The following is a 27,952-nucleotide window of genomic DNA, read 5'->3' as shown; positions in this document are numbered from 1 at the left end:
GCAAGACAGGTGTGTTCAATAACGATATCATCCATCCGATAACGGCCTCCTCACGTTCAGCACGCAATTAATCCGGCCCGCAGTGACGATGGTGAGTCTTCTCGGCTTTGAACTCCCTCTCACTTCTACCAAACAATTCCAGCGTCACTTAATTATTCGTCAATTGATTACCCGCACGCGCTTCAAAGCACCACCACCGCTCATCGGATTACACTCAACTCCCCCTTCTTACTCGTATCTCAATAACGCAGGTGGTTGGCCCTGTGAATCAAAAACCACGACGTAACACCATCATGTCGTCTTCTACTGGTCCTTCTGCGCCTCCTCCCGTCAACAAGACTCTGGATCTTGACGGCCACGATCTGCCCCCCTCACCCACTCCATCAAGCCCTAGCAATGGCAAGAACAAGTACTCGCTCGCAACTGAGCTCGTCTACACTGAGTCAAACGACCAGTACAACGCCAGCAGCGTTCCCATCTACCAGTCCGCAACCTTCAAAGGCGAAGGTAACGAATACGACTACACTCGCTCGGGAAACCCCACCCGCACCCATCTTGAGCGTCACTTGGCCAAGATCATGAATGCCCACCGCGCGCTGGTCGTGACTTCGGGCATGGCTTGCCTCGACGTTATCACTCGCCTTCTTACTCCTGGCGACGAGGTCGTCACTGGCGATGACCTCTACGGTGGTTCCAACCGTCTCCTCAAATACCTCTCAACCCACGGTGGCATTGTCGTTCGCCACGTCGACACCACCAACCCCGATTCAGTCGCTGCCGTCCTGTCTGAAAAGACTGCTATGGTTCTTCTCGAGTCCCCCACCAACCCTCTCATGAAGGTCGTCGACATTCCCACCCTCTCCTCGCTCGCCCACAAGGCAAACCCCAAATCGCTTGTCATCGTCGACAACACTATGCTTTCGCCCTACCTCCAGAACCCTCTCGATCTGGGCGCCGATGTTGTTTACGAGAGTGGTACCAAGTACCTCTCCGGTCACCACGACGTTATGGCCGGTGTCATGGCTACAAACAGCCCCGAGCTGGGCGACAAACTCTACTTCCCCATCAACGCCTCGGGTTGTGGTCTCAGCCCCTTCGATTCTTGGCTGCTCCTCCGCGGTATCAAGACGCTGGCTGTTCGCATGGAAAAGCAGCAGGCCAACGCCATGGCCATTGCCAGATACCTTGAGAGCAATGGCTTCAAGGTTCGCTACCCCGGCCTCAAGTCACACCCTCAGTACGACCTTCACTGGTCTCAAGCTCGTGGCGCAGGCGCCGTTCTTGCCTTCGAGACCGGTTCAACCACCATCTCTGAGAGAATTGTCGCAGCCGCCAAGATCTTCGCCATCTCAGTTTCCTTCGGTTGCGTCAACAGCTTGATCAGCATGCCCTGCCGCATGAGTCACGCCAGCATTGACCCCGCCACTCGCAAGGAGCGCGCTTTGCCCGAAGACATCATCCGTCTTTGCATCGGTATCGAGGATGTAGGCGATCTCCTTGACGACCTCCAACAGGCTCTGGTCAGAGCGGGTGCTGTGAAAATCACACCCGATGGCATTGAGCCCCTTGAAGTCCCCGAGGGTGAGACAAAGAAGACCAGAGATCTCACTGACGAGCCATGATCATTGCATTAGTTTCTTTCTACTACGGAGGAGTTCTTTGAGACTCGGTTCTCGGCACAGCTGCTCTAGTAAGGTGCGAACTCACTGAGAACTAGCTCCTCCTTCCTGTACATACCTTTTTCTTTCGGAGAGATTTGGGATCATAGCAGGCGCTCCGATACAATAAAAATTACACTTCCAAGTTCGAACCACATCTGACCAGAAGCACAATAAATGAAATGCAGTTCCTAATGTAGATCAAAGGATGACGCCAAGATAACTGTCAAGGTGCGGGACTGGAGAAGGTGCGGGGGTCCTCGTGGTTGTACCTCTATCTCCCTCGCTCCTTCTCAGCCATCCTGCTTGCTTTCCAAGTCGTGCTTCAAAGCCGTGTGCCTGTTTGAAGTCTCTGAACCACCGAGCTCGATCTGTTATCGACTTCTTCCATCAACAGCATCGACACACTTCCAGGTACAAGATTTCGTGGATAACGGAGTTAAAGCCAGCCACATTCCACTAGGGTACAAGCGCTCGTCGCCGTCTACTCGTACCGCCATTACTGGAGCGGACCAGTCAAATACTCCCATCGAGTATCGTCAGTCCTCCTCACATCAGTCTTCAGCTCGGAATAATTACTGACTTAATCTCTGCTCTCAGGTCGCCATGCCTTTCCTCCGGCAGGCCCGAGGCCTCAGCCTTCAACCCCGCGCTGCCTTCCTTCCTATCAACACCGTACCCTTCCATCCTGCCGTCCGCTATGCAAGCCATTGGAACAAGCACAAGAAGAACCATGCGGCCCGAGACTTCCAAGAAAAACCTCGATCAGACCATGACATGGGATCGGACAAACATCAGAAGGCTTTCTGGAAGTCTATCACTCCCGACTTCCTAACGAACGAGTCAGAAGCTTCGCCAGGAAGAAGAAGTCACTTTGCCCAGGTCTCGTCCTTCAAGATGCATGCTTCTCACAAGTCAGGCTCGAAGCCGACTGTCGAAGCTTCTTCCACTTCGTGGGACTCCAAGACCAACGAAGTCAAGCGTACCGTTTACGACCCAATCTCGGGAAGAATGGTGCCCATTGGCAATGGTCAAAGCAGACAAACTTCCACTTCGGCAAAGCACAGAAAGAGCAATCAAACTCCTTCAAAGAGTTACCAGAAGTCCGACATCGTGTCGCAGCTACCAGCCCACGCCGAAGCCCCTGTAAACACCCCCACGACCCAAGCCTCTTTCACTGAGGACTTTGAGAAGATCTCCACGTCCGAACATGAGGAGCTTCTCGCTGCCCGTAGACATCTGGATACTCTGCGTGAGCAAATTCAGGTCCTGGAACGTCAGGCTCATCCAGAGTTGGTCAAGCCCAGCGACACCCTTGATGCAGAACGACCACCCGTCTTCGAAGGCGGTTGGGACAACGATCCGAAGGGACTTCAAACTGCCTTCAAGCACGAGAAAGAGGCGTGCGAACATGGTGACAGGGAGCCTCTGGAACAAGAGATGGCTGCTCTTAACAAGAGTCCCGTTCAGGAAACCAATGATGACTATAGTGTAGCTCCTAGTGGCATGGAAACTCTTTTCGCACATGAACAGGAGGTCAACGACACTGACCACCACTCATCTCTGGAACAGGAACTGGTTGCTATGAACACCAAGCCTCCTCCACTCGAGGATGGATATTCTGCCTCGCCAGAAGGTCTCGAGAATCTTTTCGAGCAAGAACGGCAAAAAGCCGGAACCGGCGAACGTGAGTCTCTCGAAGACGAAGTCAGGATGAACGGCCTTGTCAAAGGTCAACCACAGCACACCGACGTTTATTCAGACAGCGGCCTCGAAAGCTCATACCGTCATGAGCGGAAGGTTACCCCTCAGAGACTGGAACGTGAGCTCAACCTGGCGGCAAAACCATCTGTAGGCGAAATCAATGATGCCTATTCTACCGAGCCTATCGGTATGCAGACCCTTTACGAGAGGGAAGCAGCAGATGCTCAGAAAGGACAGCGCAAGGACCTCGAGCACGAGCTCAACGACCACATCCAGGCCCGTTCTCTCAACGAGAGCCTTCTGCCCAACCTGGACGGAATGCAGAACCTCTGGAACCGAGAACAAGAGCAAGTTGAGCGAGGAAATGTCAAGTCTCTCGAAGAGGAAATTCGGGCTCGACAACAACCAGCGGTCGCGAAGGACAAGTCTGATGCTACGCCATTTGGTATGGAGATTCACTTTCGCGACGAAGCTCGGGGTGTTCGAAGTAACGGATCTCAGTCTCTAGAAGATGAGATGAGTCGCAGGGTACAAGCTCAGACATACAATGACGACTGCTCTCGTGCTCCAAGCGGTCTGGAGACTGCTTTTGACAAAGAGGAGAAGGACGCGATGCTTGGAAAGCGCCAGAGCTTGGAGAGTGAGATGAACACCCCTGAACCTGCCTTTGAAGATGGTTATTCGACAATGCCGATGGGCCTTCAGATGATATTCTGCCGAGAGAAGCAGAGCGACGGCCGTACTCTGGAGGAGGATCTGAAGCAGGTCAGGAATTTTACTACTACGTTGCAGATTCGAGACTGACCCAACTTCTAGATGGAAGAAGCCTCGTACCATGAAGACGGCTACTCACGTGCACCCATCGGCATGGAGAACTCATTCGACAAGGAGACAAAGACCGAATCGGACCCTCTCGAGGAAGACTTCAAGACCATGCCAGGTGAGGGTGATCTCTCTCCAACTGTGGGTAAGTTCGCTACCAGCGATAAGTGGTATAAGCAGCCTTCCAGAAGCACGTTTTCTGAAGATTCCCCAAAGGCAGACAATGATGAGCTCAAACAACATACCGCGGTCTTTGGACGTTCGCTCGATGAAGCGACTTCAAATCGCATCGAACCCAACGTACCGATGCCAAAGACCGCAAATACAGCAGAAAGTCAATCACCAGCAACCATACCAGAAAACAATTCTACAGATGCACACTTAACTCCAGCACCAACGTCACACGTCGCCTGGGCAGAACCCGCTCTTTACAAGGTCGTCGCGTATGACTCCGGCAAGGATGCTATCTCTATCACCACCACCCCAACGAACTTCTCGGATGCAGAAGCGCCCATATCGATACCCTACGCTATCTCTCGGCTGGATCAGGCTGCCCGTTTCATTCCACATCTCGCATCTTTACAGAACGAGGGTTTCCAAGTAATTCATGCGGAGCGAGACTTTTTGATACTGCGAAAAGTACACAAGGATTCTCGTTCAACATCGTCAAGGCTTGGGGGCGCTATCAACCCTATCGATGGTACGGCTAAGCATGGTCCCATTGAGCCACCTACTGCTCGTTTCGCTTCACCCACAGGGTTCGTCAACTACGAGCCCATCTTTACACCTGAGCCCATATCCAAGTACAAAGATACATTCGGCACATCATTCGACATCCCTACTCATGGAAATCCAGTCATTGAGCAGCATGACTACTATCCATCGCCCGTTGATGGACGAATTGTTCGCAAGCCACGTGATTATGGGTTCCGCAAGGAGAAGAGAGGTCGCTGGCGTCGTCGAACTGCTTGGCTCTTGAGCGTGGCTGCAGGTACCGCAGTGTCTACGTATGCTTTTGGTGTTGCTGGTGAGCTGTCTCGGCCTGAGAAGCATGTGATGGGATCATCGAGATGATCCAAGGTCACTTTTTCATCCTCCGATATGCACATTATGTAATCACCCCTGGACAGTTGCTCAGGAGCAATCTCTTCCATTCTTTCCTTTGTATCTTGATGATGCAGATGGTAGTTAGTATACAAGTAATCGAACGAATTGTAATTCGATCGACACCTTGTGTGAACGAGAGGCAGATGATGAGAAACCGTGTTCGAATGCAAGTTCTGTACAGATATGTATGCGTAAAATGTCGATGATCTATATGGAATTCTATAACAGCCCACTCTCCCTCAATCTCTTCTCCAGCTCAGCCTGCTCCAACTGCTGCACCGTCTTCGTCTTTGGCACCTTGACCTCAATCTCGGCAAAAAAGTTCTCCCAGAACCTTACACCATCAAGACCTTGCTCACGACATAGTGCACCTCTTTCCTCTGCCATTTCCAACTCTTCTGTCGCGACTCCCACACTCCAACCGAATCGTTCTGCTGTTTCTTGGGCTGTGACGCCGCGGCCGAACATTTGCCAGTCCCAGGTTACGGAGGGCCCTGTAACTGCGCCGAACTCGGAGATATTGGACATGGCTGGGGGGATTGAGTGTAGGTCTTTGAGCCAGGAGAGTAAGCTCGCGACAGTCTTGTCATCAGTGCGGTCGCGACCTTGGACGACGAGTAATCCACTTCTGAAGCGACGGAGACGAATAGGCAAGCGCAAAGTATCCCACATAGTGGCAGCTCTTTCAAAGTCCATGGGTGAGACCAATTCGATTCCATTTCTCGTGCGGTTGAAGACGGCCCAGAGGTCTACTAAAGACATGATACCTCCTTCCCTCCTCAACACACCTCTTTTGTCATCGGTGAGGAATTCTGCAAGATTGCGGGAGAGTTCGGCGATGTAGGTGCGATCGGCGCCGCTGCCTCCTGAGAGCATATCTTTTGTGGTCACGAGACCCATGTCTGAGAGTAAGGAAGCGGCTTCAGCGCTATTGGCATCGTTATCGCCATCGCCATTGCTGTTTTGACTGCGGAAGCGTTCGGCCATGGCGATTACTTCTTTTGCTGATGTCATGAGGGCTTCCAAATCTTCAAAGGCGCTACCGATGACGAATTCGTTGTTTTTGCGTAATTCTGCTCCTCGGCGTTCGAGTCCTGCTATTCCTACTACCTTTGGGGGAGGTGGTGTCGGTGTGTAGCCGTCGGTTAGAGAGTAGGTGGATATCGGGTTGGCCTCGTTCATGTGGGAGCGAGGGATAGGAGGGGCGTTTTGAAGGAGCCATTTTCGTTGGACGAGGGCGCCTTTTAGACGTTCGTGGAAGATTTTGTCGCCGCCAGCGCGAAAGGAGAGTTTGATACTTTCTGGAGTGCCGTCTCCTAAGGTTGCATTTGGAAGAGACGGGCCAGGAGATTCCGGACGTGTGGTTGCGCTTTCGATGATTTGGGAACGTCTGTCTGCTGGACCTGATAGTTTGGCTCCACATATCTCGCAGCTACTTAGAGATGGATGATTGGAAAAAGTACAGCGTGGGCACTGGTTCAATGAAACATCCATGGGCTGTGATGTTTGTGGTGAAGATGAAAGAGGAGTAGTTGTGACTTGGGTGGGTACAGACGTGAATGAGTTCGTCCCACTTGGTCGATTTGATAAAGCTGCGATTGCTGCTTTGACGACATGTACTAGAGGAGGCTTGATGCCACAAGCTAGACATGGTGGCAAAGGTGTTCGATCGTTTGCTGTGCTTGGATCGAAATTGGACGGTACAGGATTCGAGAATGAACAGATGGGACATATCCAGGTAGCATTCGGATCTCGGACCGGTGCTGGTGAAGGTGCTGAGGGACGGCCTGGAGTAGCATATCTGCTCGGCGGTGTTGATCCTAGAGAACTTCCTGAACTTGAATAACCAGGCTTTGGACTCCTGATGGCCAAAGCATTATGTTTTGGAGCTTTCGGATATAGAGTGATTTTTGCTGATGACTTTAAGAACCCAGCATAAAATTCTGGCCTTTCGATATCCTTAAGATCAATACCAACGGAGAACTTCCGCGGCTCCTGATTGTCGACGTAGCACACGCGATGTGAGGTCAGGTAGGCGTGACCATTTTGGTAGTTGGGAATTTTATATTTCCCCTCGTAAAGACCTACTGCATCCTGAACAAACAAAAGAGTTTCGTCTGGTAGTAAAGATGGACGAAGAGCAGTCGTCAGGTCGAGTTGGCGAAGAAACATATGCAGTTATCCGTACTCGTAGCCTTCTCAACGTGGGGCCGATATTGAGGGGTGTCCAAGAATCAAACGAAGAGGGTGGGCGATGACGATAAGAAGACTTGAGGCTACGGATATAGCCCGAAGTGTCTCTGATGTTCCCAACACGCGACTTGACAATAGATCTGCACGGTATAACACAATGGGTGGGCACGTGGAGCGCGGAGGATGGTCTATCAGTGACCGCATAGTTGGGGGTCTTGGCACAGGGTCGGGTCGCTCTTGCTCTTGTGCGTGCGCGTAAATCGGGCGTCGTCCATCTTTCACCATCGAGACTCCCACACCCACAAAGGCTGCGTCTTTCACACCCTGTTTGATTGTCGTACTTCTTTGTCGCGCACTGTAATAGTCCAGAATTCAACATGACAACAGCACCGTGGCAGACCGGTAAGATGCATCCTCAAATCACACATTCCGACATCACTGACATAACTTCTCTAGGCTCGCCGGCATTCACACCAGTCACTGCTCGCCGAACACTAACTCGTCCTGCTCCAGCGGTCGAACTCACAGCCCCTCAAGCTCCTCCAACTCAGCCGCAAGCCACCGTTAAGATCGAGTGGCCACAGCCTGTACGCGAATACGTTGGCCGTGCCTTCGCATCCACATCTACCCCCGACGGCATCGAAGACGCTGCCATCAGCGCAAAACTGAGATCCATCATCACACAAGCAGCCGAAGCCAACCTCCTCGCTGTCATCGACTGGCCAAACCACCCACTTCCACGAGAGATTCTCCGCGCCGAAAGAAACGCCGCCCTCATGAATGCCTCGAAAAAACGAAAGTCCATGGACGTGGAGTCCGCTCTTGACGCTTCGTCACCCATTCCTCCATGGAGAGTGAAGAACCTCTCCCTTGCCGATCGCATCACAAATCCCAGCCCCGACAAGCGTCAGAAAAAAGCCGACCAGTTCCGTGCCACTGCCCCTCCCAGTAAGTTGAGCGACCTCGAGAAACGAAGGCAGCGTTTTCAGCTCGGCAACCAAGGTCCTGCTTCTCCTTTCATCTCTTCTCCTCGTGACGACTCTCCCATGCCCGACGCCAACGACGGTCCCTGTGTCGGCACATGTCAAGTGCTTGAGAAGAATTACTTCCGTCTCACCGCCCCTCCCAAGCCCGAAACCGTCCGTCCCCTTCACATTCTCAAACAAACTCTCGACCTTCTCATCAAGAAGTGGAAAGATGAGCACAACTACGGGTACATCTGCGATCAGTTCAAGTCTTTAAGACAGGATCTCACTGTCCAGCACATCAAGAATGACTTTACCGTCCGCGTGTACGAGGCTCACGCGCGCATAGCTCTGGAAAAGGGGGATCTGGGTGAGTATAATCAGTGTCAGACTCAACTTCGTACTCTGTACAAGATGAAGTTGCGCGGTTCCCCTGGTGAATTTTTGGCTTATCGCATCCTCTACACTCTCTATACCTGTAACCGCCAGACCATGAACGACGTTTTGGCAGACTTAACCCCAGCAGACAAGCAGCACGCCCCAGTCAAGCATGCACTAGATGTGCGAGCCGCGTTGGCTACAGGCAACTATCACAGATTTTTTAGGTTGTTCAACGAATCGCCAAACATGGGTGGTTATCTAATGGACATGTTCGTCAACCGAGAACGGGTGGCTGCCCTAGCTGTCATTTGCAGATCGTGAGTTTCTTCTTACCCGTCTGCCTTTGCTCAGTTGCTGACTTTCTTCCAGATTCCGTGCTGATGTCAAGGTATCTTTCTTGACGGAAGAGCTGGCGTTCAATAGTGACGAGCACTGCAAGCAATTCATCTGCGAGATGGGTGCATCGAATGTTCTTGAAGACAAAGCAGATGGTGCTCGCTTTGCTTGTGCGAAGGCAGCCCCTGTGTTTGAAGCCGCCAAGAGCGGTGCATACCGTGTCGATATCAAGGGCCAGATCTGAGCGACTATCATTGCTACAAGTGGGTACGTGGGACAACGGCTAGCAACGGAGTTCGAAGCTCCCTGCTATGCAAACAACCCTTGCTACGGTATATCTGTTGTGTCGCGGATCTATATACATCTCGACCACCAAAGACATCTCTCAAGGCTTCCTAGTATCGTCTATACATCTGTCAGGCATGACGTGCACTGTTGGTGCCAGGCACGATTTCGTCTTATGGAGGATGAGCACCCAAGCAGTCTTCAGCCTCCGAGCCATATCTGATTTCAGTCGATCTGGCAGGCCCGGCACTTTTGGCAGTTCTTAGCCTTATGCAGATCGATTCCCTTCAACTTGGATAATCAAGCATCTGACGACTTGCAACCCAAAGCGAGGCCCAACGGCACCGGATCGACTGGGCAGCCTCCCAGCTTTCATCTATGTCTCGTGTTTGGCGCACGCAGATGCATGCACGTTGGTGAAGTGCAGCTTCGGATGTCGCACCACTTCTTTTCTGACACATAATTCTTTTCTTTCATTGCTTTAGCCATCAAGTTAGTAATTCAATACTTTCCCTTTTTCATGTGTTGGTACCATCAATCGTGCATTCATACTGGCTGTGACCGCGCGTCGGGCACGAATCAGACCAGGACCCTGGTTAGATGATCGTCGCTCGGGATCCGCCTATCCAGTCTGCCAGTATAGTGGTTCGTATACCTATGCTATAGCAATGTCTTGACATGTACGGGAATACATGTTGAATCAGTCCAAGACAAGGAGCGGCTATCACAAACGTGAGAACGCCTTGCGAACACGTCTACGTCACCGAACGTTTCATGGTGGCACACGAGCGAGGAAGGAACAATGAATGGAAGTGTAGGGAATAAATGGCTGACATGGCTTCGCAGCCGCATGCGGCGCAGGACTACCTTCCCAGCCTGTTGTTCGGTTCGATCAGAGACAACTCCACTTGTACAAATCAACGACAATATCGAGGCTGTCCAAAGGAGCGCGTAGAGGGGCATCTGTAAATAACATAATTTAGTCCACGCCCGGACTAATCGCAAGCGCGACTGATAACTTGGTACCCCACTTCACGGGGAGAGGCACTAAGATCCCAAGACCACCCTGCAGCACACTCAATCAAGCCTCTACAGCACGCGTATCCACCGAGGTAGGAGGTCGGGTCTCTGTGCAGAAAAGAGGACAACTCCCTGTCCATTCTTTTCACTTTGCGACCGAAACACCCAAGCGCAACCCCTTGAACGCGTCGAGACACTCCTGCACACTGGAACGCACGACAGTTGACTAAGGAAAGTCAAAACACTACAGCCATCGCGCCTTCGGTATCGAGGGCAGGTTCGTGGGAAACGTTTGGGCGTTCTTAAGAGAAGGCTTCTGGCACTGCGTCAAACTCACCGGTTTACTATTCCTGGATCTCCTCTCCTTCATTAAATCGTCCGCCTGGGTGTGTCAGTTTCCTTGCTCGCAATTGACGGGCCAAGAAGCGAAACAAGCTAGCAATCTAATCCCCGAAATAATGGTCAAATTCAGACGAAGCAGCGGGCGCGCCTCGTCGCATAACCACAGTCTCTCCATCCCCGAGAAAGACCCCACCGCCATTGTCCCTCCTAAAAAGGTCATCAAGGCCTTGTACGACTGGGACGCTCCCAACGACAACCCTAACGTCCGATTCCTGTCCTTTGCCTCTGGCGACTTCCTCCACGTAACCGGGCGCGAAGACGACACCGAGTGGTACGAGGCGTGCAATCCGCTTCACAACTCGCGCGGCTTGGTACCGGTGAGCTACTTTGAACAAGTCGGCAAGACAGTGCGCGAGAGCGCCTCGGTCACATCGTCGCCCAGCACCCACCACGACAGTGGTTATGCCGACAAGTCATCGCACGACCCCTCCAGAATGAGCAAGTCCTCGATGGGCAGATCCGGTGGCGCCCCTGTCTACGGCATTGTCGCATACGACTTCAAGGCCGAGCGACCCGACGAGCTCGAAGCTCACGAAGGAGAGGCCATCATCGTTATCGCGCAATCAAACCCGGAATGGTTCGTCGCAAAGCCCATCACGCGACTGGGTGGTCCCGGCCTCATCCCAGTATCGTTCGTCGAGATCAAGGATCTTACTAGTGGTCAGACGATCGACTCAGCGGAGGCTATTGCAAGAGCTGGTATACCGAGGGTGGAAGAGTGGAAGAAGATGGCAGCAGACTACAAAAACACCAGCATTCCGTTGGGCCAGATTGGCAACATGCAAGCTGCCTCTCAACAGTCAATGGCAGGTCTGCAGTCCGGTATGGATCGCATGAGCCTCAACAACGGGGGACATTCGCGCAACATGTCGACCGTGTCGCGGCGTACCACATCGCAGGCGCATTCGCAATACCCACTTGCGCCGCTGCGTGCCTCAGTACCGCGCTACATGTACCTCGATGAGAAGTTCCATTTCATTGTCGAGGCGACACTGGCCGACGGCTCTCATTGGGATCTCACACGCATCTACGAGGACTTCTATGAGCTTCAGATCAATCTCATAAAGGCCTTCCCTGACGAAGCTGGCAACACCGGCGCACCGCGTACTTTGCCGCTGATGCCTGGACCTGTACAGTTCGTGACGGACCGTATCACAGAGGGTCGCCGCGAGAACCTTGACGAATATCTATATAAGTTGTTGCGACTTGGTTCTCACGTCGTCAACAGCACACTAGTCCGCGGCTTCTTCACTCCTCATGCTGGTGACTACGAGATCGACCCCAATGTCGTCGATCTCAACGAGCATAGTCGTTCTGCCGCCGAGACGAAAACCGATCGCTACTCTACCGCTTCCCATGCCTCAGGCCACTATGCCGCTTCGACCAACTCGGCTCGCCAGTCCACCAGCGCACAATCCTTTGCAGCACACCAACGTCAACAATCGTCCGTCGGGGCTGGTTCTATGCGTGCTCCTCCCGGTCATTACAGAACACCCTCCCAATATACCGATGCCACCGTTCATACCACACATACCGCCGCACCTACTCTCGCGCGTCAAACCACAGCTATGTCTACCGCTACAACCTCTTCTGCAGCAACGAGTGGCGGCGCCTTGAAAGTCAAGGTATGGTTCGACCGCGAAACCTGCGTTGTATTGCGTCTACCACCACGAGGCGCATTCAACTTTGACGACCTATACCGAAAGATTCTGGAAAGACGTAGATTAGAGTACGGTGATGCAGACCCGCGCTCTGACGAGACTGAACTCGATATTGAGGTCCGCAACGAGCGAACAGGCGATTATACACCACTCATCAACGACGATACGCTGGAGGACGCAATTCAACAAAACGATAAGATGATGCTTGTTGTACAAAGCGCTCACGGAAGCTGAGACTGGCTTGCTCCGCGTATATCGAGCTAGCCCTCTGCATTCCAGCGTGATATATCTGCATCTCTTGGTTGTCTTGCATTATAGCATGGTCTCGAATGGAAGCCACGAACATGATACCTTATTTTTCCTTACTTTTGTCATACCCACACCACGATCGACGACTTGTTTCTCTTGACGACCAACGACCGCCGCCCGAGAAAAATGGACAGGACCTGCGAAACTCTTTTGGATATCAACAAAAAAGAATTCCCTTTTTGTTGCTTTGCATACTTTCATCTTTCTCTTTATGTTGTTCATGTGGAAAAGAGTAGCAAACGGCGGAGACGATTGCCCATTGCTTGCTTGCGTTGATTCTGTCGATTGTCCCTTTACTTTGCGTTTGTTCTATCTTACCAGTAACCTTTTATGCTTCTATGGATTCCCCCTTTTTTTTTCTTGAAAGTTTTTTATTTCCACTTTTCTCGCGTCTTTTATCTATAGTGTTATACCAAATCCAATCTTGTCAACTCATTTTCACTGAAATGTGTCTTTTTTGTTCTTTTAATTGTGATTTTTCGAATGCGTAGAGTTTTATATGCGTGCGTCCGTCTTCCATGCTTATATTTACAAATCTTTCTCAAACTCTCTCCCCTCCGCGTTCTTTTCACTCATAAAGCGGCCAGAGCGGTAGCGACACAATACTCGCCATCATGTGAAATCGACACCTTTACGATTTCCCCTTGCACGTCGACCAATTCCAGGGCTTCTTTTGCATTTTCCATTTGCAATTTCATTGCTTTGTCGGTGGCTGTTGAGGTTTCTGTTTCGCGGGCGGGGTGTTTTTTGATGAGGTTGGGAGTAGGGGATGGAGATGTGGAAGTGCTGGGATGGTTTAGGGCTGCAGTCACAGCGTTGAGATCTAAGATGCCTTCATCCGAGAGAATTCTGGAAGCTTGTTGCTGTTGTTGTTCGATCATTTGGCCGGATGATCGTTGTTGGTGTTCAATAGGTAGAGTGGACGGTCGAGTCAATGCTTCTTTCTCGAGTATCGCTTTGTAGATGAATTTTGCAGAAGAGAGACCTTTTCGAGAAGGAGGCGGTGTGTCCAGAACGATACCGTAGGGTTCGCGTGTTGTGCTGTTCCGTCTGATTTCGATATCTCTGAGCAAAAGTCTGCGTTTGGGAGCGTAGGCTTTTATGATTGCTTCTTTGGCTGCCCATCTTTGTTCGGTTTGATGTTAGTGATTTTCCCCTTCCGATGGTTTAGTAGGGTTGGGTGGGAGGATGACTTACCGACCACCAATGTAATCCACACATGCTTTTCTGCTCTCTGTGTCCCATATTGCAGGTTCCTTGGTTGTTGCCTTCTGCTCTTCTCTCTGTGCCACTTTCCTCACTAGCCCTTCCATCTGCCTCTCTCCGACCTCTTCCTTTCCCTCTACCTCCCCTGCATACACCTCACCATCACTTCCTTCCACTTCCTTTCCCAAAGGAAATCTCTTCCAAAATGCCTTTTGCTCAGACGGTAACAAGAATTTATCAAACAATCTGAAAAGACCAGAGTGTCTATACGTAGGGTGTTGGATGAAATATTTTTTGAAGCGGGCGGTGTGGCAGACGTCCGTTCCTATATTCAACGCCAGAGGGAAGGGGCGAGGCGGCATAGTTGACAGGTGAGAGTCCCAAGTGCCGTTTGGCTTTGAATCTTTTCTTGTAGTCCAATCCGGTGGTTGGAGTTTGTTCTTGGTTTCCTGAAATTTGATGTCTGTGATGCTTTTTCGCCTTTGAATGTGTGGTTATGCAAAATCTTGGTCCGATGGTTGTCACGTCTTGATGACGACCTTTTAATTAGAGAGATATCTGTCACGACATTTTCCGATCGATAGAGGTTGAAGTGCTTAGAATATACAGGAGGAAGTCACGAACATGGTGTAAAGATGGAGATCGGCGGTTGTGTCGGCTTCACAGCTGAAAAGCGCCGATCACCAACATAAATTCAAGCAAGAGCGAAACCATACGAGGATTGAAAAATATGTACATTAAACATGACAATGCTTATTCTATGTCATTATCTAGAAGCTCAAAAGGTCGCCATTACCATTGCCTACAGTAGGCTGATAGACTTGCTGTGGTTGGTTCTGATTCACAACGAACATGGTCTGAGCCCCTCCTGCTGTAATCGGTGAAGTGGCATATCCATCGTCGTTCAGACTCATGTTTGCCATCTGCTGAGTGCCAATGTTGGAGAAGTACATGTCTGCTGCGTCGACAGCTGCTGCAAGGTCGCCGTTAGCAGCGTTGCCATTCTGTCGTGGCTGTCCTCCGCTCATCGAAGTCATGTCTTTCCAGTGCTTTTGTGCATCCAACATGGCCTGGTGACTGGGAAGTCTGTGCTTCTGGAGTGCCGGACTTTCTGGAACAATGCGTGGTCGAGCAGAGCGGAACACAGACTTGATGGGCTTCAGATAGATGGTCGCAAGAGATCCAACCACCAAGCACATTTCTTGCAAGGTGAATGGATCCAGTTTTTCCGTCTCTGCTGTGATTGGAGGCTTCTCTCCCATCACAACTTGCTTTGCCGCTACTGGGTCTGAAGATAGCAGACGCCAGTACATGTATCCTCGATCTCGAAGATCGGGGTTATCTGTCTCTTCGGTGGCCCACTTCAAGACCTTTGGTACAAGCTCTTGTCCCTTCTTTGGTCTTTGAATAAACAACTTGACCGTTGCTGTCAGAAGAGCCAGCTGCACCTCGTGAGGCTCGTCGGCAAACGTGTACAAGAAGTCGTCCAGAAGAACATCACTGTTGTCAATTCTGTCTGCGTATTGTCCAATGATCCAGATCATGGCAGCCTTTGCCTCGGGTTCGTCCAAAGAGTCCAGGTTCTCACATAGCGTGCTGATAATCGATTCGTACTGGTTCGGGTATTTGCGGAAGATGTTGCGAATGACTACCGTCGCTTCTTGCACAATGTATGAAACCTTGGTCGCGACAAGTTCCAAGAGTGTGTTGATGCAAAGTCTTGCCGCAGGTTCGATCTTGATGGCCAGCTTTCCGATAGCGCGCACTGACTTTCGTACGAAGTGAATGTCAATTTCGGTCGCGTACTCTCTCAGCTCTGCCAAAACTTCTTTGATATTGTCCTGAGTGGCAAGCATGAAGATGAGTTCGAGCTTGGTGACCTTGACGTAGATAGGGTCATTGTACTTGCAGAAGAAAACGCGGATGTCGTTCTTCAGAATGTCCGGTCTCCTTTGCAAGATGAGAAGGGCGTTTCGCAAGGCCAGGTATTGAATCTCATGGCCCTTGGAGAGTAACGTCACAAGCGGCGGGGATAGTTTGTTCATCAAAGCTGTGATGATCTTCTCATCTGCAATGTAGTTCATGAGGTAGAGAATGAGACGAATACATCCTAGCACAACTGCGGAGTTTGTGTGTGAAAGGCGAGGAGTGATGCGCTCGGCCAACATTGAAGCCTGGCCAGAGTCTTGCGGAACAAAGTTCATGAGGGCTTCTAGGATGTACGTCTGGTTCCATTCGGATGTCTCTGCAAGGATAGAAGCAATCTTTGAGGCACTGTTGTAGTCAATGGTGAGCTTGATGGACTCGCTTCTCTCCCAGATGTCTGTCAAAGAAGCCAATGCGCTGGAAACGACAGTCGGATTTTCATCTCTCAGCATGTTGTTCAGTCCAGTGATCAAATCCGAGTTCTCGACCAGAGTCTTGTCGTGGTCGTAAAGTTTGGCGACACAGAAACAAGCGGTTTTGCGGACATAGGGATCGGCGTCTCTTAGCAGGTGTTTGGTGGGGGTAACGGCGGCTTCGACAAATTCTCGGACGTGTATATACGACATTGTTCGTAGGGCGAGGGCTCGTACTAGAGGGTTTGTGTCTTCCATGTCCTGTACTTGGTCAGCCAGGCTGTCAGCGGGCTCGGAGGGTATGACGAACTTGAACAAGATGCGGCAAAGCCTTGAGAGCAATCTCGGGTTTTATCCTCGCATAGTGCACAAGGTATAGGAAGCACATCTTCTTGATTTCCAGACTGGCGAGGCCCATGACTTGGATGACATCGGGGAACAGGGCGATCATATCGTTGTTGCTCATGGTCATGTTGGCAACGATCTTCTTGAGAGCAATCTTCTTGCCGAGGTGACCCTTGTCCTTCTTTCCTCCGGTGGCTTGTAGTTCTTGTCGTAGTTCGGCGACTTTGCCCTGTTGAGAGCGATGCGCCGGTAAGTATGGATCGTGTAGAAAGAGGGGTGCAAACATGGCGACTGGTGAGATAGAGTTTGGAGAGACTCACTCTAGCAAAGAGCTTCGCATCCTGATTTCCTGCACTCATTATGGCGGTGATATCCTGGACGTCTGGTATGGACCAATCCCGAAGCTCGTCGGCAGTGTGCCCCTCTTCTTGGTATCAATCGGATGGCGGATCGCGTGATAGAGTGGTGTGAGCGGCAGTCGTCCAGATAGGCGTAGAGAGAAGCGACAGAGGAGATAGACAGCGTCCAAGAAAACGGGATGAAATATGCAGAGTAAATTGCGAGATGTTGATGGTCCCTCGTGTCAGGGAGTCGCGATCCGGGGAAATCGAGTTGAACCCTCCGCCTTGTTCCTCGTTCCTCGTTCCTGCCCTGCTTGGCTCCATCTCCGTCTCCAGCAATCACTTCCATTCTCAATACATCGCCTTGAGCATTCTCACAGCTATCAACAAATATGTCGGTGCCTCTACCACCGCAATGGGTCGTCGACCTGACCTCTCCTCCTACCGCCAAACCAAAGGCTTCGAGCATTCCTGACCCGCCAGGCTACACTGCGCCGACTACCGTCTCGAACTCAAAGGTCCGACTACCTCTCCCTTGTCGCACACAACCATACTAAAACATCACAGTCAAAGTCATCCAAGACTGCAGTTGCCCAAGCTCCCGCCCGCAAGCCCCCAAATGCTCAAGAGATGGACACTTTGAAGCTCAAGAAGGCTTGGGAAATGGCCATTGCTCCGGCCAAGCAGCTGCCCATGAACGCTTTCGGCATGTACATGTCAGGCAACAGTCTCCAGATCTTCAGCATCATGATGGTTTTCATGCTGTTCAAGGGCCCCATCCAAGCCCTCATCAACATCCAGAATGTCTTTGCTCGCTTCGAGACTGAAGGCACCCGCGATCGCCTGATTCTGGTCAAGCTTGCCTATGTCGCATGCAACTTCCTGGCCCTGGCTTTGGGTATCTGGAAGGTCAACGGCATGGGTCTTTTGCCGTACGTTTCGCAACCTTACCTACGTTACCCATACATTGCTAACAATCAATCAGGACTACGCGATCGGATTGGCTCGCTTGGGAAACTGCTAGGGAGCCTCTCGCAAGAGTCTACCCCAGCTCAACCTTATGATCTTTCTAACCAAGCTCTAATATTGACAACTAAAATTACAAATCAAGATTTCTTATATCCTGCCGACCTTGTCCTGCCAGTACGTGCTTCGCACCGGACTTTGATCCGCAAATCTGAGACGAAGAAGAGTGTGTTATGTACAAATCTAACAGAAGATGGCCAATGTCATCTACAATTCCTTCTCTTTAGCGGCACCAGCCTTGGACTCTATTTGAGACAGAGCAGACCTGCCTGTTTCGGGACGACCATGTACAGCGGCGTCTCCACCGACTGATGAGAAAGCCTTGTGGAAGACCCACTCAACAGCGTGCTCGACGGGCTCATCGAACATGAAAGGAAGGGCAGGGACAGCGGCAAGACCCAACTGTGATGAAGAGTTAGACAATGTAGGGTTCAGGAAATACAGCAACAGATACTTACGCCGATGGGACCCCATGTTCGGAGCTTTACGTTTGAGTTGTTCTTCAAAGCCTTACCAGCATACTTCACGATCGAGTGGATGGTGAATGCGGGCAGACCCATACTGGCAACACCTTGGAAGATGGCTCTTTGCGCCATGACAGTTCTGTAGTCCTCGATGAGAGGAACCTTGCCAGGAGTGTTTTGAGCAACATTGAGGCCAGTGACGGCAGAGACAGCAGAGCCGAGTTTTGTTTGTTCGGGCTTGTCACTGCTTACAACAGTCATGTCCTCGGCGGCCTCGCCATTGATTACACGCTGGTTACGAAGGTAGGCCTTGTAGCCTTCGTGGGAGACATCACCGATGAGGTATGCCCAAGAAACACCATACGCACCCTTGATGAGGTAAGGATGGGCAATAGGTCTGAAACTCTCGCCGATATCACTGGTATATGCAACGTAACGGTGGGCAGACAGCAAGATGGTGCGAACCCTCGAAGCATAACCAGCGTAACGGACGGAGCTCTCTGTGGACTCTTGGGCATGACCCTCGTACATGGTCTCCCACAGCTTTTCTTCATTGTCCAGTGTGTCTTGCAGAGCGGCAGGTAGTCTTTTGCGGGGCAGAGGTTTGGAGAAGTCGGGTCTGGGAGCATCGGTGCGTTCGCGTGGGACATCCTCGAAGTCGAGGATCTTGCTGTTGTTCTTCTTGTCGTCGGACATGGCGGCGGTGTTGTTTTTGTCGGAGTTGTTACAGGCAGAAAAGAACGGGTTTGCGCAAATGGATCTTGGAGGCATGCGAATAAATACAAGTTACTGCCTTGATCGCGCTCGACTTTCCCAAGCGATGACCTCGAACTTACGAACGTGCCTCGGACAGCCCCGGACACGTCATTCCGACTGGGCTTATGCACGGTCTGTGGAAGATTTATGCAGCAGATGACTGGATACATAGATTGGCACGGACTTGACTGGCCGACGGAGTGCCAAGGCCAAGTTCAGAAGCAGCTCCTCAACTCAAGCACCGAAGGCACGACGACACGACCATACCGCATCTTCCTCCTCCCGTCCAATCCGTCAATTCTTTCACCGTCAAAATGGTCGTTATGTACAACATCATGGGCCGCCAGGTCGGCTCCCACCACGTACGCGCGCACTCCGACATGATCCCCGAAAAGCGCAACCGCAGATGATTAACAAAACTACCAACAGCTCGCCCTCGGTATCCTCACCTCCCTCTTCGCCGGTATCGGTTACGCCTCAAGCGGCGGTAGCAAGAAGATCACTGGCTCGACTCCTCCCATCAACGCTTCATCCAAGGACGAGGCAGACTTCATTCAGTACGTCGCCTCTTTTGTTTTGTCATCCGGATCAGAAAGAGCAAGGAACATTGGCCACAAGGGACAAGAACGACCAGAAAAGACGCATTATTCGAACCATACAGAGCGCATGCTGACGAGTTGTTTCCTCCAACAGGCAGTTCCTCAAGGAGAGCGAGAAGAAGGAGGCCAAGCACTAGATTCCGGAAGCCAGGAAATAATCTGTTCTCCAATCAGACAGAAAAGCTATGGGAATTACGAGTCAAAGCCAATCTCGTGTGTATATATATTCTACACCGATGTCCCTCTCCACAAGTGCGACGACCTGGCACGGGGGATGTCGTTTGAATTGATGAAACCCGATTCAAGAACACTTGACTGCTTCCCTCACCACATCTTGCATGTGCCAATTCGCAGCTCCACTCTTCTTGAGTTTTTGATATCAGCCAATTCTTGAATTAGCCTGATGTGATTTTATGTCTTTCTTAGCGTCATTCCTGCTACGGCAAGTATCCCTTCACTTTACCCCCTCTTCGCTTGCTTGCTTGCTTAGACGTCTAGACCACGGATTATGTGCCTACCCCTTCTGCCCGACCATTTGATGTCATACGAACTCCGAGCAAGTCCTTTCATAGAACCTTTTTCGGCAATCGGCATATGTCGGCTATTCTACTTGTGGAAAGGAGCGGCCGTTTACGGAAGGGTAAACCCAAGCTTCAACCTCGTCATGTGCTCACTTGCTCGCCCAGTCGCACAGCCTCTCGACTCTTGGACCTTGATTCTTGGACCTTGGTGCCAACACCTCGACAAACATATCGTGCCTTGACACCCTCGCTACATATCAGAGACGCAGCCGCCTTGCATTGATATCTGGACTTCGACGTAAACTCTGACTACTCTGGATTGACAAATATCAAATCATCGTCATCGGTCCTTGTTGCAAACACAATAAAACATACCCACCAATTGTTCCAGGAAGACATCACATCGACGCCGACATGAGTAAGGGATTTGAACGTGATCACCTCCGGATCTTACTGGACGGCGAAACGGCTCAGCAAACAGATCAACCAACACATTACTTCACACCTGGGCAGCTGATCAAAGGCACGGCTACCTATTCACCTTCATCAGAAGTCAAAGTCGATGTCATGACCGTCGTCTTTAAAGCGACTCTATACATTGGTCTGAAAGATAACGGTCAAGCCTCATATGGATGCGTCCGCACTCAAAACCAAAACCTCTTCCGCTATGAAAAGCTCATCTTCCAAGGACCGCATAAGCTATCACCCCGAACTCATGAATGGCCATTTGAGTTCGAATTGCCAGGATCGATAAAAGTGCCTTTTGCAACAGGTCCTCAAGCAATTCCTCCAACTTGGGATGTGTTGCCATCTGTCAGAGTGATATATTCACTACGACTAAGTGTAAACCCAAACTCGAGGACTCGCTACATGGATCTTGAGCGTCCCATCAATGTCTGGCCTTTCCAACACATAGAGCTGCCACTTCCAACATACGCAACCCAACCGCTTATCGATTCGACCCAAACTCCTGGCCCCAAATCAGCACTCACCAGACGACGCTCCTCTGCGGTCAACACCAATACACCAAACCTCAATGTCAGCATAAGCATCCCCAGCGCTCTAGGAGCATGGCAGAACTTCTCCGTCCAACTCCTCTGCAACGGCACCTCCGACGCAGAATACACCCTCAACACCTGCGAACTAGCACTAAAAGCACACGCAACCTACGGCGCAACAGAAACACCCACACCTACACCACCACCCCGCCGTCCCTCTAACACCGAAATCCTCCGCCGCATCTCCAGCACAGATATCATGTCACGCCGTCGTTCCAACACCGAAACCGCAAGACGCACTTCCAACGCCGAAGCCCCTGCACCCGCACCAAAAGAACTTTTCCAAATCTGCAAATTCAAACTGTTGGGTAGAGGATTACAGATTCCACTGGACAATACGCATATAACCATCAAACGAGACATGCGACTCATCGACATGACAAGAGGCGACGCTTCCATCTTGGCACCTACATTTGGAATCAGTCATTTCAGATTAAACTATATCATGGACGTATGCGTGCAGATGACTGATGCAAAGACTGGGGCTGTTATTGAGAGGAGGGGAGAAGTGCCGTTGGAGATCTTGCCTGGTGGGTTGGTGGAGGAAGGGAGGGATGATGATGCGCCGCCTGCTTTCCATGAGGTTGCTAGTCCGCCTGGTTATGAAGAGGGAGTTGGCGAGGCAGGGATTTGGGAGGGTTTGTATAGGAGTCCGGCGTATACGGTTACTGCTTAGTGGTAGTGAGGATGATCTGTTGGATGTCATAGCACCATCTGTATTTGTATCTTGTATGTGTAGGATTTTACTTCGATTCTTAGTAGGGGCATGAGAGCCAGTCTGCTTGATTCAAACTTCCCATCGATAACCGCATGCCCGATTGCTCGATTGTTTCTTCCTTGGTTGTCTTGATGATTAGAACTTGCGATTCTCAATCGTTGCCTATACCACCCTGTCTAATATCGATGCTCGAGAGAAAAAAAGGAGACCTGCCGTCTAATTCTAAACTGGTCAACTCGTTCGTGCTCATTGCCAATTGCTTCTCTGTCTTTGTGACACTACACATGCTCAAATGAGGCAGCACTCTCGCACGATGCGAACAAGCATGCAACGCATCACGCATTGACTTTGGAGTATTTGCAAGTCATACATGAGCAAAGTAAGGCATCATTACATTTGTATATCTAGTATGAATTGAACCTCTCGATGGAACAATCCCAGCGCCACATGCCGAATGAAGAAAATCGCTGTCAAATCTATAGCTAAAAGAAGTGCAAGACCCCAGCAAAAGCAACCAGAACTCCTAACCAGCAAACAAGCATTACCGGCCGTTCATATCATATCAAAAGCAACACAAGCTTAAACCAGAGACGCAGCAAGATGCAGAAAAGTCCCCTTACTCCAACCTCCCCATCAAATTCGCTCTCACCCTCGTATTGACCACTCCACCCACACCAAAAGCAGGAACAATCCTCGCCATCCTAGCAAACGAACTCTTCAGCCAGTCCTTTCTTACTTTGACCATTCTTTCTCTTGCACCCAACTTGCCATCTCTGTTGTACAAATCCAATCCCAGCAAATGCAAAGGCGTAGAAATCAATTGGATAGCAGCAGGAGCCACGAATTGCGCCGCCGATGCTGCAGAAACGTGTTTTTGCATGTTATCCGACAGAGGCATGAGTGGTGCGATCAATGGTGGTACGTTGAAGGAAGCGAATACTGTAAGACAATCCCTGAGTGCGAATAATGCATAACTGGGTCCTGGGATGGGACGTGGAGATGAGGTAGCCACGCCGAAGAGTTTGGCAAATCTGCTGTCTTTGTATAAACACAAACTCAGATTTGCAGAAGAGGTAGCGAGGAATTTGGCAGGGCCTGATGTGGTAGTTGAAGCGGATTTTGCGGATATCGTGCTGGAGCACGTGTCCAATGTGTTTGCGGTGACATAGGTGCCGGTATACAGAGCAAAGATCAAAGCAAAGGGTTTCGAGAAGAGGAAACGATGAGGACGTAGGGCAAGAGTTGCGAATGAGGAGCGAAGGGAAAGCCCCAGTGCTGCACGGCCAGAGGCATTTTCGATAATGGCTTTGTCGATTGCGGTGATGACGGGAGCGACGAGGACACCTGCTGTTGCTGCTGCCGTGATGTCTGCGGCCAGACGCAGACTCAGATTCTTTGTATTCCAGGTTGATGTGCTTGTCGTCGGTGCCATGATCTCAGGGTTGACATCTGGTCGGGATGCGCCGGGACCTGCAGCCGTACTCATTGCTTCCTCGAGGGCGGCGCGTCGTGTGGATACCGGTATTGCTGTTGCTGAGCATGTGACGGAAAAACAGGGGCGGGCTCTTTGTCCTTTCAGAATCCTCCTCTTTTGTCAGGTCGTGTGTTGCTTCCTTGTCCTTCCCGTAAGCAATCGCAAACAAAAAGATGGTCAGAATCTCTTATCTGGGGATCCCGCAGCTTGTATGACGCGAATGGTCTCAGTTGCCGGTTGCGCTGCCGCCGGGCTGCGGGTCAATGTTTGGCGAGGTTGGTCAAACGCCGACCTCGCTCTTTCCCTTTAATCTGCCGCTCCCAGCCTTCCCAATCTTTAACCGTTATACTATACCTTATCAACAGTTGCTATATAGGAAGGCACGAGTGACTCATACAAACGGGACTACAGAGGCAATTCGCATTTTCTCTTGGAACATTGACAGCGAAAACGATGGAATCACGTACTTGTTTTCGTTTTACACTGGTCTGAGATTACTGGAAACTTGTGATGGCAATGGCATTCTGCTTGATTCTGTAATGGCAGCAAGTGTAGGGCATTGTGTTGGCTCAATCGCACCATCTTTCTGCGTTCACGCCTATGCTGAACCCGTGGCCATCGTCTTTAGCCCTTGTACCTGTGTATCATTCCATCGTTCCTTCCTTTGTCTAGAATTCAATCGTTGCTTTCTCCATCCTTTGAACCCCTCAAGACTTTGCTATCATCAGTCGCTGACATGAGTCGCTGAACATGGCAGAACTCCCCTTGTGTCGTGGATCTGTCCGACTGACTTTCCAGTGGTTGACATTCCTCCGTAGTGTGATTGTTGGAGAGACTCGAATCATTGTGGTGAAGAAGCAAATGCCGCATTTGCATAGTTGTCGACAGCGGTGTGTTGTCGTCAAACTTGCAAAAGTAGTGACCATACCCTACAGCATTGCTTCGATCAAAGGTAGCTGATCTTGACTTTGCCTTGGTTCATCTCACATTGGCAATGGATCCAAGGATCGGGATCGCCGCAAGACTTGCAGACAATGCTGAGACAAGCCGGCTTCATGCAACGACCTGCGCAATCGGGACAGACATTGCGGAGACAGGTGCCGCATTTGAGCATTCTCTCAAAAGGATCGGTTTCACGAGGCTTGAGGGCGTTGATCTCGTCAATATCGCGCTGGAAAGCTTCGCGGTACTTCAGAGGCACCACGGGGTTGGGGCGTGGGTTTTCATGGATGGCTTTGGTGAAGGCTTGGACTGAGCAGCAAGCAGTACCGCAGAGTTGGCATGCGCTCTCGTGCTTGTCGGTACAGTTGAGCTTTTGAGTGTCCCACCTGTAGATGTGAGCAGGGTGGCGGCGGTAGTCCTCGGGGCAGCGTAGACTGAGAGGAGGCAGACCCCAATTCTCACGCATCGAGTTGAATTCAGAGTGAACAGCGATCTGCAGATTATTAGCAGGCTGTCAAGCTGTGAAAACCAAAACAGTAAACCTACACGAGGGAAGGGGCGGACTGGGATCTGGCCCGAATTGAAGAAATCAGTGTCCTTGGGATCCCACTGAGTGACCCAGTGTTCGGAGGTGGGGAAGTCCTGAACTTGCTGAAGGACAACGTCGGTGTCGTAGTCAGATCCTGCGAACGGGAACACAAGTCCCTCGGATGATTCTTTGCTAGGTGAATCATCGTCAGATGCTCTGCGAGGCGATCCATCATCCGACGATCTGAGAGAGGAGCCTTCATCGGATAGCCTGAGAGAGGATATCTCATCCGAGTCTCTGGGCAAAGATCTTTCGGAACTGTTGCGCAATCCTGGTAGGAGCACTCTACCAGATCTTCTGAGTGTACGGGGTTTGACAGGTGTGTCGCTTTGATCGGACCATTCTCCGTCACTGGAGGAATCGTACTTGAGCTTCTGGGGAGTCTTCGGTTGGACGTGAGGCTCAGAGGTCGTGGACCACTCTGAACCCTTGCTTGGAGAGTCCGATCTGCTGGACGTCTCAGAATCGCTTGCCGACTTGGGGGGACCTATACTGAACATGTCGGCGGTGTTCAGCTAAGATTGGACGGGGAAGAAAGAGTGGTTGTGGTGTGTGAGAGTTGAGACGCGCAGGACGTGATGTTGTGATGAAGCCGACCGATGATGATCTTCACTTGTGTGTGCGTGAAAGTATGCGCAGCGGGTTTTGTTGTGCTGTTGTGTGCTCGAGATGTGTCTGAACCCGGAGACGGCGCTTTGCGGACCTGGTCCCCTTATGCACGCAATGTTATCCGTGGTTGTGACTTCATAAGAATATCGGAGCATCATCTAGGGGTTTTCTGCACAGCACTAGAATCAACCTCACGACGATGCTCGTCCAGACAAGCGAGCTCTTCTCTCTTGGGCGTAGCGGAACCACCAGCAGAGCCACCAGCAGAGCCACCAACTCCTGCCCCTATCCGGAAGTCTTGTCTTGTCGGTTCTGCCCTAGGAGGACGACTAGGGGGAAAATCGCTTCTGTTGAACTTGGGAACGAATGACGCAGGGCGCGATGGTATCTGTCCAGTGATCTCTTTGCCTCGACAGTCAAAGACGCGTCCCGTATCCTTGGGTCTGCGAAGTTTCTTGGCCTCGGCTCTCATCTTCTGGAATCTCTCAGCTCGAGGATCATACAGGTAGGAATCTGGCGGCGGAGGCGTAGTGCTTCCCAGACCCAGCGCCTTCTTCCAAAATCCTCGATGCTTCTTTACGACTGTTAGATAATGGACTTGAGTTCCAGTGGAGCTATAGATCGTCTGAATCTCGCAATAATTTGGGCCGCCGTTACTCGGACAACGCCAAACGAGGAGGAACAGACATCCTGCTTGCCAGTCTGGGCTTAAGGAGACAGTGCTTACAGGCTTGTGCTCATCTCTTGATGCTGGTGGCGTTCTTGCCGCGATCTCTGATGGCAGAGCGAGACTGGCGGCGGTAACAGGCGGTGCAGTCGACTTACCCTTCCAAGGAGGGAAGTCAGGGTCGGGCTGTATCTCCTTAGGGTGATCTTTCCAGAAACGCATCTGCAATACATCAGCGAAGATCTTGAAAACCGATTTTTTGACTCACTTTTGCTCATGTTGATGTACGAGACTAGCGCAGACTTCGAAGCTTCTGCATGTGATCACACGAGCCGGCTATACCATGGAACAAACCGGCCAGCAGTGACGGAAATACAGGAGCAATCGGTCTTCAATCATGCGCCTGGAGACATTTGAATATCAGCATCCGCACCACGGTACTGAACAATTATCAGTAGCATAGGAACCCTCGCCTTGTGCTGGGGGTTCAGGAGGAATGATTTATGTGGACACCATGGGTGCTTCTTTGAAGGAAAACAGAGTGTATTTGATGTAGAAGGAAAAATGCCTGGCCAGCGCCTCCCATGCTCATAAAGGCCAAATGATGTTGGCTGAGACCCATGCAACGCTCTTTATCTAGGAAAACAGAAACTGAAGCCAAACCGATTGGTCTATGATCATGCCTTGGCGTATTGCTGAGTCCACTCTCTGGCAGTCTGGATAGCGGCGTTCTGGTCTTCCTTCCATCTTTGAGCGACATCGTTGGCGAGCGGGTCGTCTGGGTTGGGTGCACCAAGCAGAGCTTGAATTGACAGCAGGATGGTACGGATTTGGAGGGCAGGCGACCAGTTGCCTGTCAAGGTTAGCCTATGGCTCTTCACAATCGATGATGGATGATCTCACTCTTGAGGACGTCCAGGCAGATTCTACCGAGGCGATCGATGTTGGGGTGGTAGATCTTGGTGAGGAAGCGGATCTTGGGTGGTGTCATGGGGTAGTCGTCGGGCAGGAAGAGCTCGAGCTTGAAGATGCCACCTGAATGACGTGTCAGGGAAGGATAACGTGGGCAGGCGCATTCGCCGTGGTCAAGTACCTTCGTAGGGAGATTGCGAGGGACCGTGGATCTTGACATCAAAGTAGCGCAGATTGTCCTCGTGGGGAATGGCTTCGATACCAGGCACACTATCGTCCTCTGTTAGTGACCAGAAGTGAGTGTCTTCAGACTGGCAGACATACGGCTCGGCCATCAGACGCTCAGTCTCCTTGATGATACGCTTTGGGAGAGCCATGCTTGATCAAGTGGTCCTCTCGGCGATGTATTGTATTGTATTGTATTGTATTGTACTGTGTAGTGGGCTATGCCTCGAGTTGAGAAAGTCGAACAAAATTGTAGGAAACAGATGGACTGCAGTGACGATGATGATACAGAAGCAGGCCGCCCGAGCACCCCGCTAT

At 51.1% G+C, this 27,952-nt stretch overlaps 16 protein-coding genes across 16 annotated transcripts; 8 read left to right on the top strand and 8 right to left on the bottom strand.

The window, feature by feature from the left end:
* Positions 1 to 112: 112 nt before the first annotated feature.
* Positions 113 to 1,813, top strand: M438DRAFT_342805 (cystathionine beta-l). The gene has a single exon (XM_029904849.1). It carries the CDS (start codon positions 294 to 296, stop codon positions 1,620 to 1,622), a length of 1,329 nt encoding a protein of 442 aa, XP_029763857.1. The 5' UTR covers positions 113 to 293; the 3' UTR covers positions 1,623 to 1,813.
* A 411-nt stretch (positions 1,814 to 2,224) lies between these two features.
* On the top strand, positions 2,225 to 5,384 carry M438DRAFT_129913 (uncharacterized protein). The gene is made up of 3 exons (XM_029898816.1): positions 2,225 to 4,127; positions 4,179 to 4,325; positions 4,401 to 5,384. The coding sequence occupies exons 1-3, from the start codon at positions 2,265 to 2,267 to the stop codon at positions 5,256 to 5,258; spliced, it is 2,868 nt and encodes a 955-aa protein (XP_029763856.1). The 5' UTR covers positions 2,225 to 2,264; the 3' UTR covers positions 5,259 to 5,384.
* A 60-nt stretch (positions 5,385 to 5,444) lies between these two features.
* Positions 5,445 to 7,646, bottom strand: M438DRAFT_342803 (Vps36-domain-containing protein). Its single transcript, XM_029904848.1, has one exon. The coding sequence runs from the start codon at positions 7,461 to 7,463 to the stop codon at positions 5,511 to 5,513; it is 1,953 nt and encodes a 650-aa protein (XP_029763855.1). The 5' UTR covers positions 7,464 to 7,646; the 3' UTR covers positions 5,445 to 5,510.
* Positions 7,647 to 7,759: 113 nt separating this feature from the next.
* On the top strand, positions 7,760 to 9,786 carry M438DRAFT_290431 (uncharacterized protein). Its single transcript, XM_029901711.1, has 3 exons — positions 7,760 to 7,886; positions 7,941 to 9,147; positions 9,200 to 9,786. Exons 1-3 carry the CDS (start codon positions 7,862 to 7,864, stop codon positions 9,408 to 9,410), a joined length of 1,443 nt encoding a protein of 480 aa, XP_029763854.1. The 5' UTR covers positions 7,760 to 7,861; the 3' UTR covers positions 9,411 to 9,786.
* Positions 9,787 to 10,929: 1,143 nt separating this feature from the next.
* On the top strand, positions 10,930 to 12,768 carry M438DRAFT_266378 (uncharacterized protein; the record flags this gene model as incomplete). The annotated part of the gene is made up of 2 exons (XM_029900102.1): positions 10,930 to 12,352; positions 12,440 to 12,768. 2 exons carry the CDS (start codon positions 10,930 to 10,932, stop codon positions 12,766 to 12,768), a joined length of 1,752 nt encoding a protein of 583 aa, XP_029763853.1.
* A 472-nt stretch (positions 12,769 to 13,240) lies between these two features.
* Positions 13,241 to 14,652, bottom strand: M438DRAFT_129869 (uncharacterized protein). The gene is made up of 2 exons (XM_029898815.1): positions 14,041 to 14,652; positions 13,241 to 13,968 (listed from the first exon to the last, which is right to left on the bottom strand). The coding sequence occupies exons 1-2, from the start codon at positions 14,409 to 14,411 to the stop codon at positions 13,416 to 13,418; spliced, it is 924 nt and encodes a 307-aa protein (XP_029763852.1). The 5' UTR covers positions 14,412 to 14,652; the 3' UTR covers positions 13,241 to 13,415.
* Positions 14,653 to 14,746: 94 nt separating this feature from the next.
* M438DRAFT_129789 (putative AP-2 adaptor complex subunit beta) lies at positions 14,747 to 17,148 on the bottom strand. The gene is made up of 2 exons (XM_029898814.1): positions 16,699 to 17,148; positions 14,747 to 16,649 (listed from the first exon to the last, which is right to left on the bottom strand). Exons 1-2 carry the CDS (start codon positions 17,017 to 17,019, stop codon positions 14,820 to 14,822), a joined length of 2,151 nt encoding a protein of 716 aa, XP_029763851.1. The 5' UTR covers positions 17,020 to 17,148; the 3' UTR covers positions 14,747 to 14,819.
* Positions 17,149 to 17,466: 318 nt separating this feature from the next.
* On the top strand, positions 17,467 to 18,138 carry M438DRAFT_290424 (uncharacterized protein; the record flags this gene model as incomplete). Its single annotated transcript, XM_029901710.1, has 3 exons — positions 17,467 to 17,592; positions 17,642 to 18,006; positions 18,060 to 18,138. 3 exons carry the CDS (start codon positions 17,467 to 17,469, stop codon positions 18,136 to 18,138), a joined length of 570 nt encoding a protein of 189 aa, XP_029763850.1.
* Positions 18,139 to 18,307: 169 nt separating this feature from the next.
* M438DRAFT_267268 (uncharacterized protein) lies at positions 18,308 to 19,260 on the bottom strand (the record flags this gene model as incomplete). Its single annotated transcript, XM_029900168.1, has 2 exons — positions 18,308 to 18,502; positions 18,559 to 19,260. The coding sequence occupies 2 exons, from the start codon at positions 19,258 to 19,260 to the stop codon at positions 18,308 to 18,310; spliced, it is 897 nt and encodes a 298-aa protein (XP_029763849.1).
* A 326-nt stretch (positions 19,261 to 19,586) lies between these two features.
* Positions 19,587 to 20,174, top strand: M438DRAFT_342798 (uncharacterized protein). The gene is made up of 3 exons (XM_029904847.1): positions 19,587 to 19,682; positions 19,750 to 19,877; positions 20,014 to 20,174. Exons 1-3 carry the CDS (start codon positions 19,635 to 19,637, stop codon positions 20,054 to 20,056), a joined length of 219 nt encoding a protein of 72 aa, XP_029763848.1. The 5' UTR covers positions 19,587 to 19,634; the 3' UTR covers positions 20,057 to 20,174.
* A 20-nt stretch (positions 20,175 to 20,194) lies between these two features.
* M438DRAFT_129749 (uncharacterized protein) lies at positions 20,195 to 20,768 on the top strand. Its single transcript, XM_029898812.1, has 2 exons — positions 20,195 to 20,361; positions 20,418 to 20,768. The coding sequence occupies exons 1-2, from the start codon at positions 20,333 to 20,335 to the stop codon at positions 20,680 to 20,682; spliced, it is 294 nt and encodes a 97-aa protein (XP_029763847.1). The 5' UTR covers positions 20,195 to 20,332; the 3' UTR covers positions 20,683 to 20,768.
* On the top strand, positions 20,584 to 22,187 carry M438DRAFT_129785 (uncharacterized protein). Its single transcript, XM_029898813.1, has one exon. The coding sequence runs from the start codon at positions 20,855 to 20,857 to the stop codon at positions 22,172 to 22,174; it is 1,320 nt and encodes a 439-aa protein (XP_029763846.1). The 5' UTR covers positions 20,584 to 20,854; the 3' UTR covers positions 22,175 to 22,187.
* A 645-nt stretch (positions 22,188 to 22,832) lies between these two features.
* On the bottom strand, positions 22,833 to 23,648 carry M438DRAFT_267148 (uncharacterized protein; the record flags this gene model as incomplete). The annotated part of the gene is made up of 1 exon (XM_029900158.1): positions 22,833 to 23,648. The coding sequence occupies one exon, from the start codon at positions 23,646 to 23,648 to the stop codon at positions 22,833 to 22,835; it is 816 nt and encodes a 271-aa protein (XP_029763845.1).
* Positions 23,649 to 24,636: 988 nt separating this feature from the next.
* M438DRAFT_332145 (uncharacterized protein) lies at positions 24,637 to 25,721 on the bottom strand (the record flags this gene model as incomplete). Its single annotated transcript, XM_029903468.1, has 2 exons — positions 24,637 to 25,125; positions 25,179 to 25,721. 2 exons carry the CDS (start codon positions 25,719 to 25,721, stop codon positions 24,637 to 24,639), a joined length of 1,032 nt encoding a protein of 343 aa, XP_029763844.1.
* A 179-nt stretch (positions 25,722 to 25,900) lies between these two features.
* On the bottom strand, positions 25,901 to 26,719 carry M438DRAFT_362516 (uncharacterized protein; the record flags this gene model as incomplete). Its single annotated transcript, XM_029907589.1, has 1 exon — positions 25,901 to 26,719. The coding sequence occupies one exon, from the start codon at positions 26,717 to 26,719 to the stop codon at positions 25,985 to 25,987; it is 735 nt and encodes a 244-aa protein (XP_029763843.1). The 3' UTR covers positions 25,901 to 25,984.
* Positions 26,720 to 27,019: 300 nt separating this feature from the next.
* On the bottom strand, positions 27,020 to 27,821 carry M438DRAFT_342794 (ubiquitin-conjugating enzyme E2 35). The gene is made up of 4 exons (XM_029904846.1): positions 27,734 to 27,821; positions 27,591 to 27,679; positions 27,401 to 27,532; positions 27,020 to 27,350 (listed from the first exon to the last, which is right to left on the bottom strand). Exons 1-4 carry the CDS (start codon positions 27,784 to 27,786, stop codon positions 27,175 to 27,177), a joined length of 450 nt encoding a protein of 149 aa, XP_029763842.1. The 5' UTR covers positions 27,787 to 27,821; the 3' UTR covers positions 27,020 to 27,174.
* Between the last annotated feature and the right edge of the window lie 131 nt (positions 27,822 to 27,952).

Source organism: Aureobasidium pullulans (assembly GCF_000721785.1).
Source record: "Aureobasidium pullulans EXF-150 unplaced genomic scaffold scaffold_3, whole genome shotgun sequence".
NCBI classification, from domain to species: Eukaryota; Fungi; Ascomycota; class Dothideomycetes; order Dothideales; family Saccotheciaceae; genus Aureobasidium; species Aureobasidium pullulans.
The sequence above is the reverse complement of the archived record's forward strand: the minus strand, read 5'-3'. Positions and strand labels throughout refer to the sequence as shown.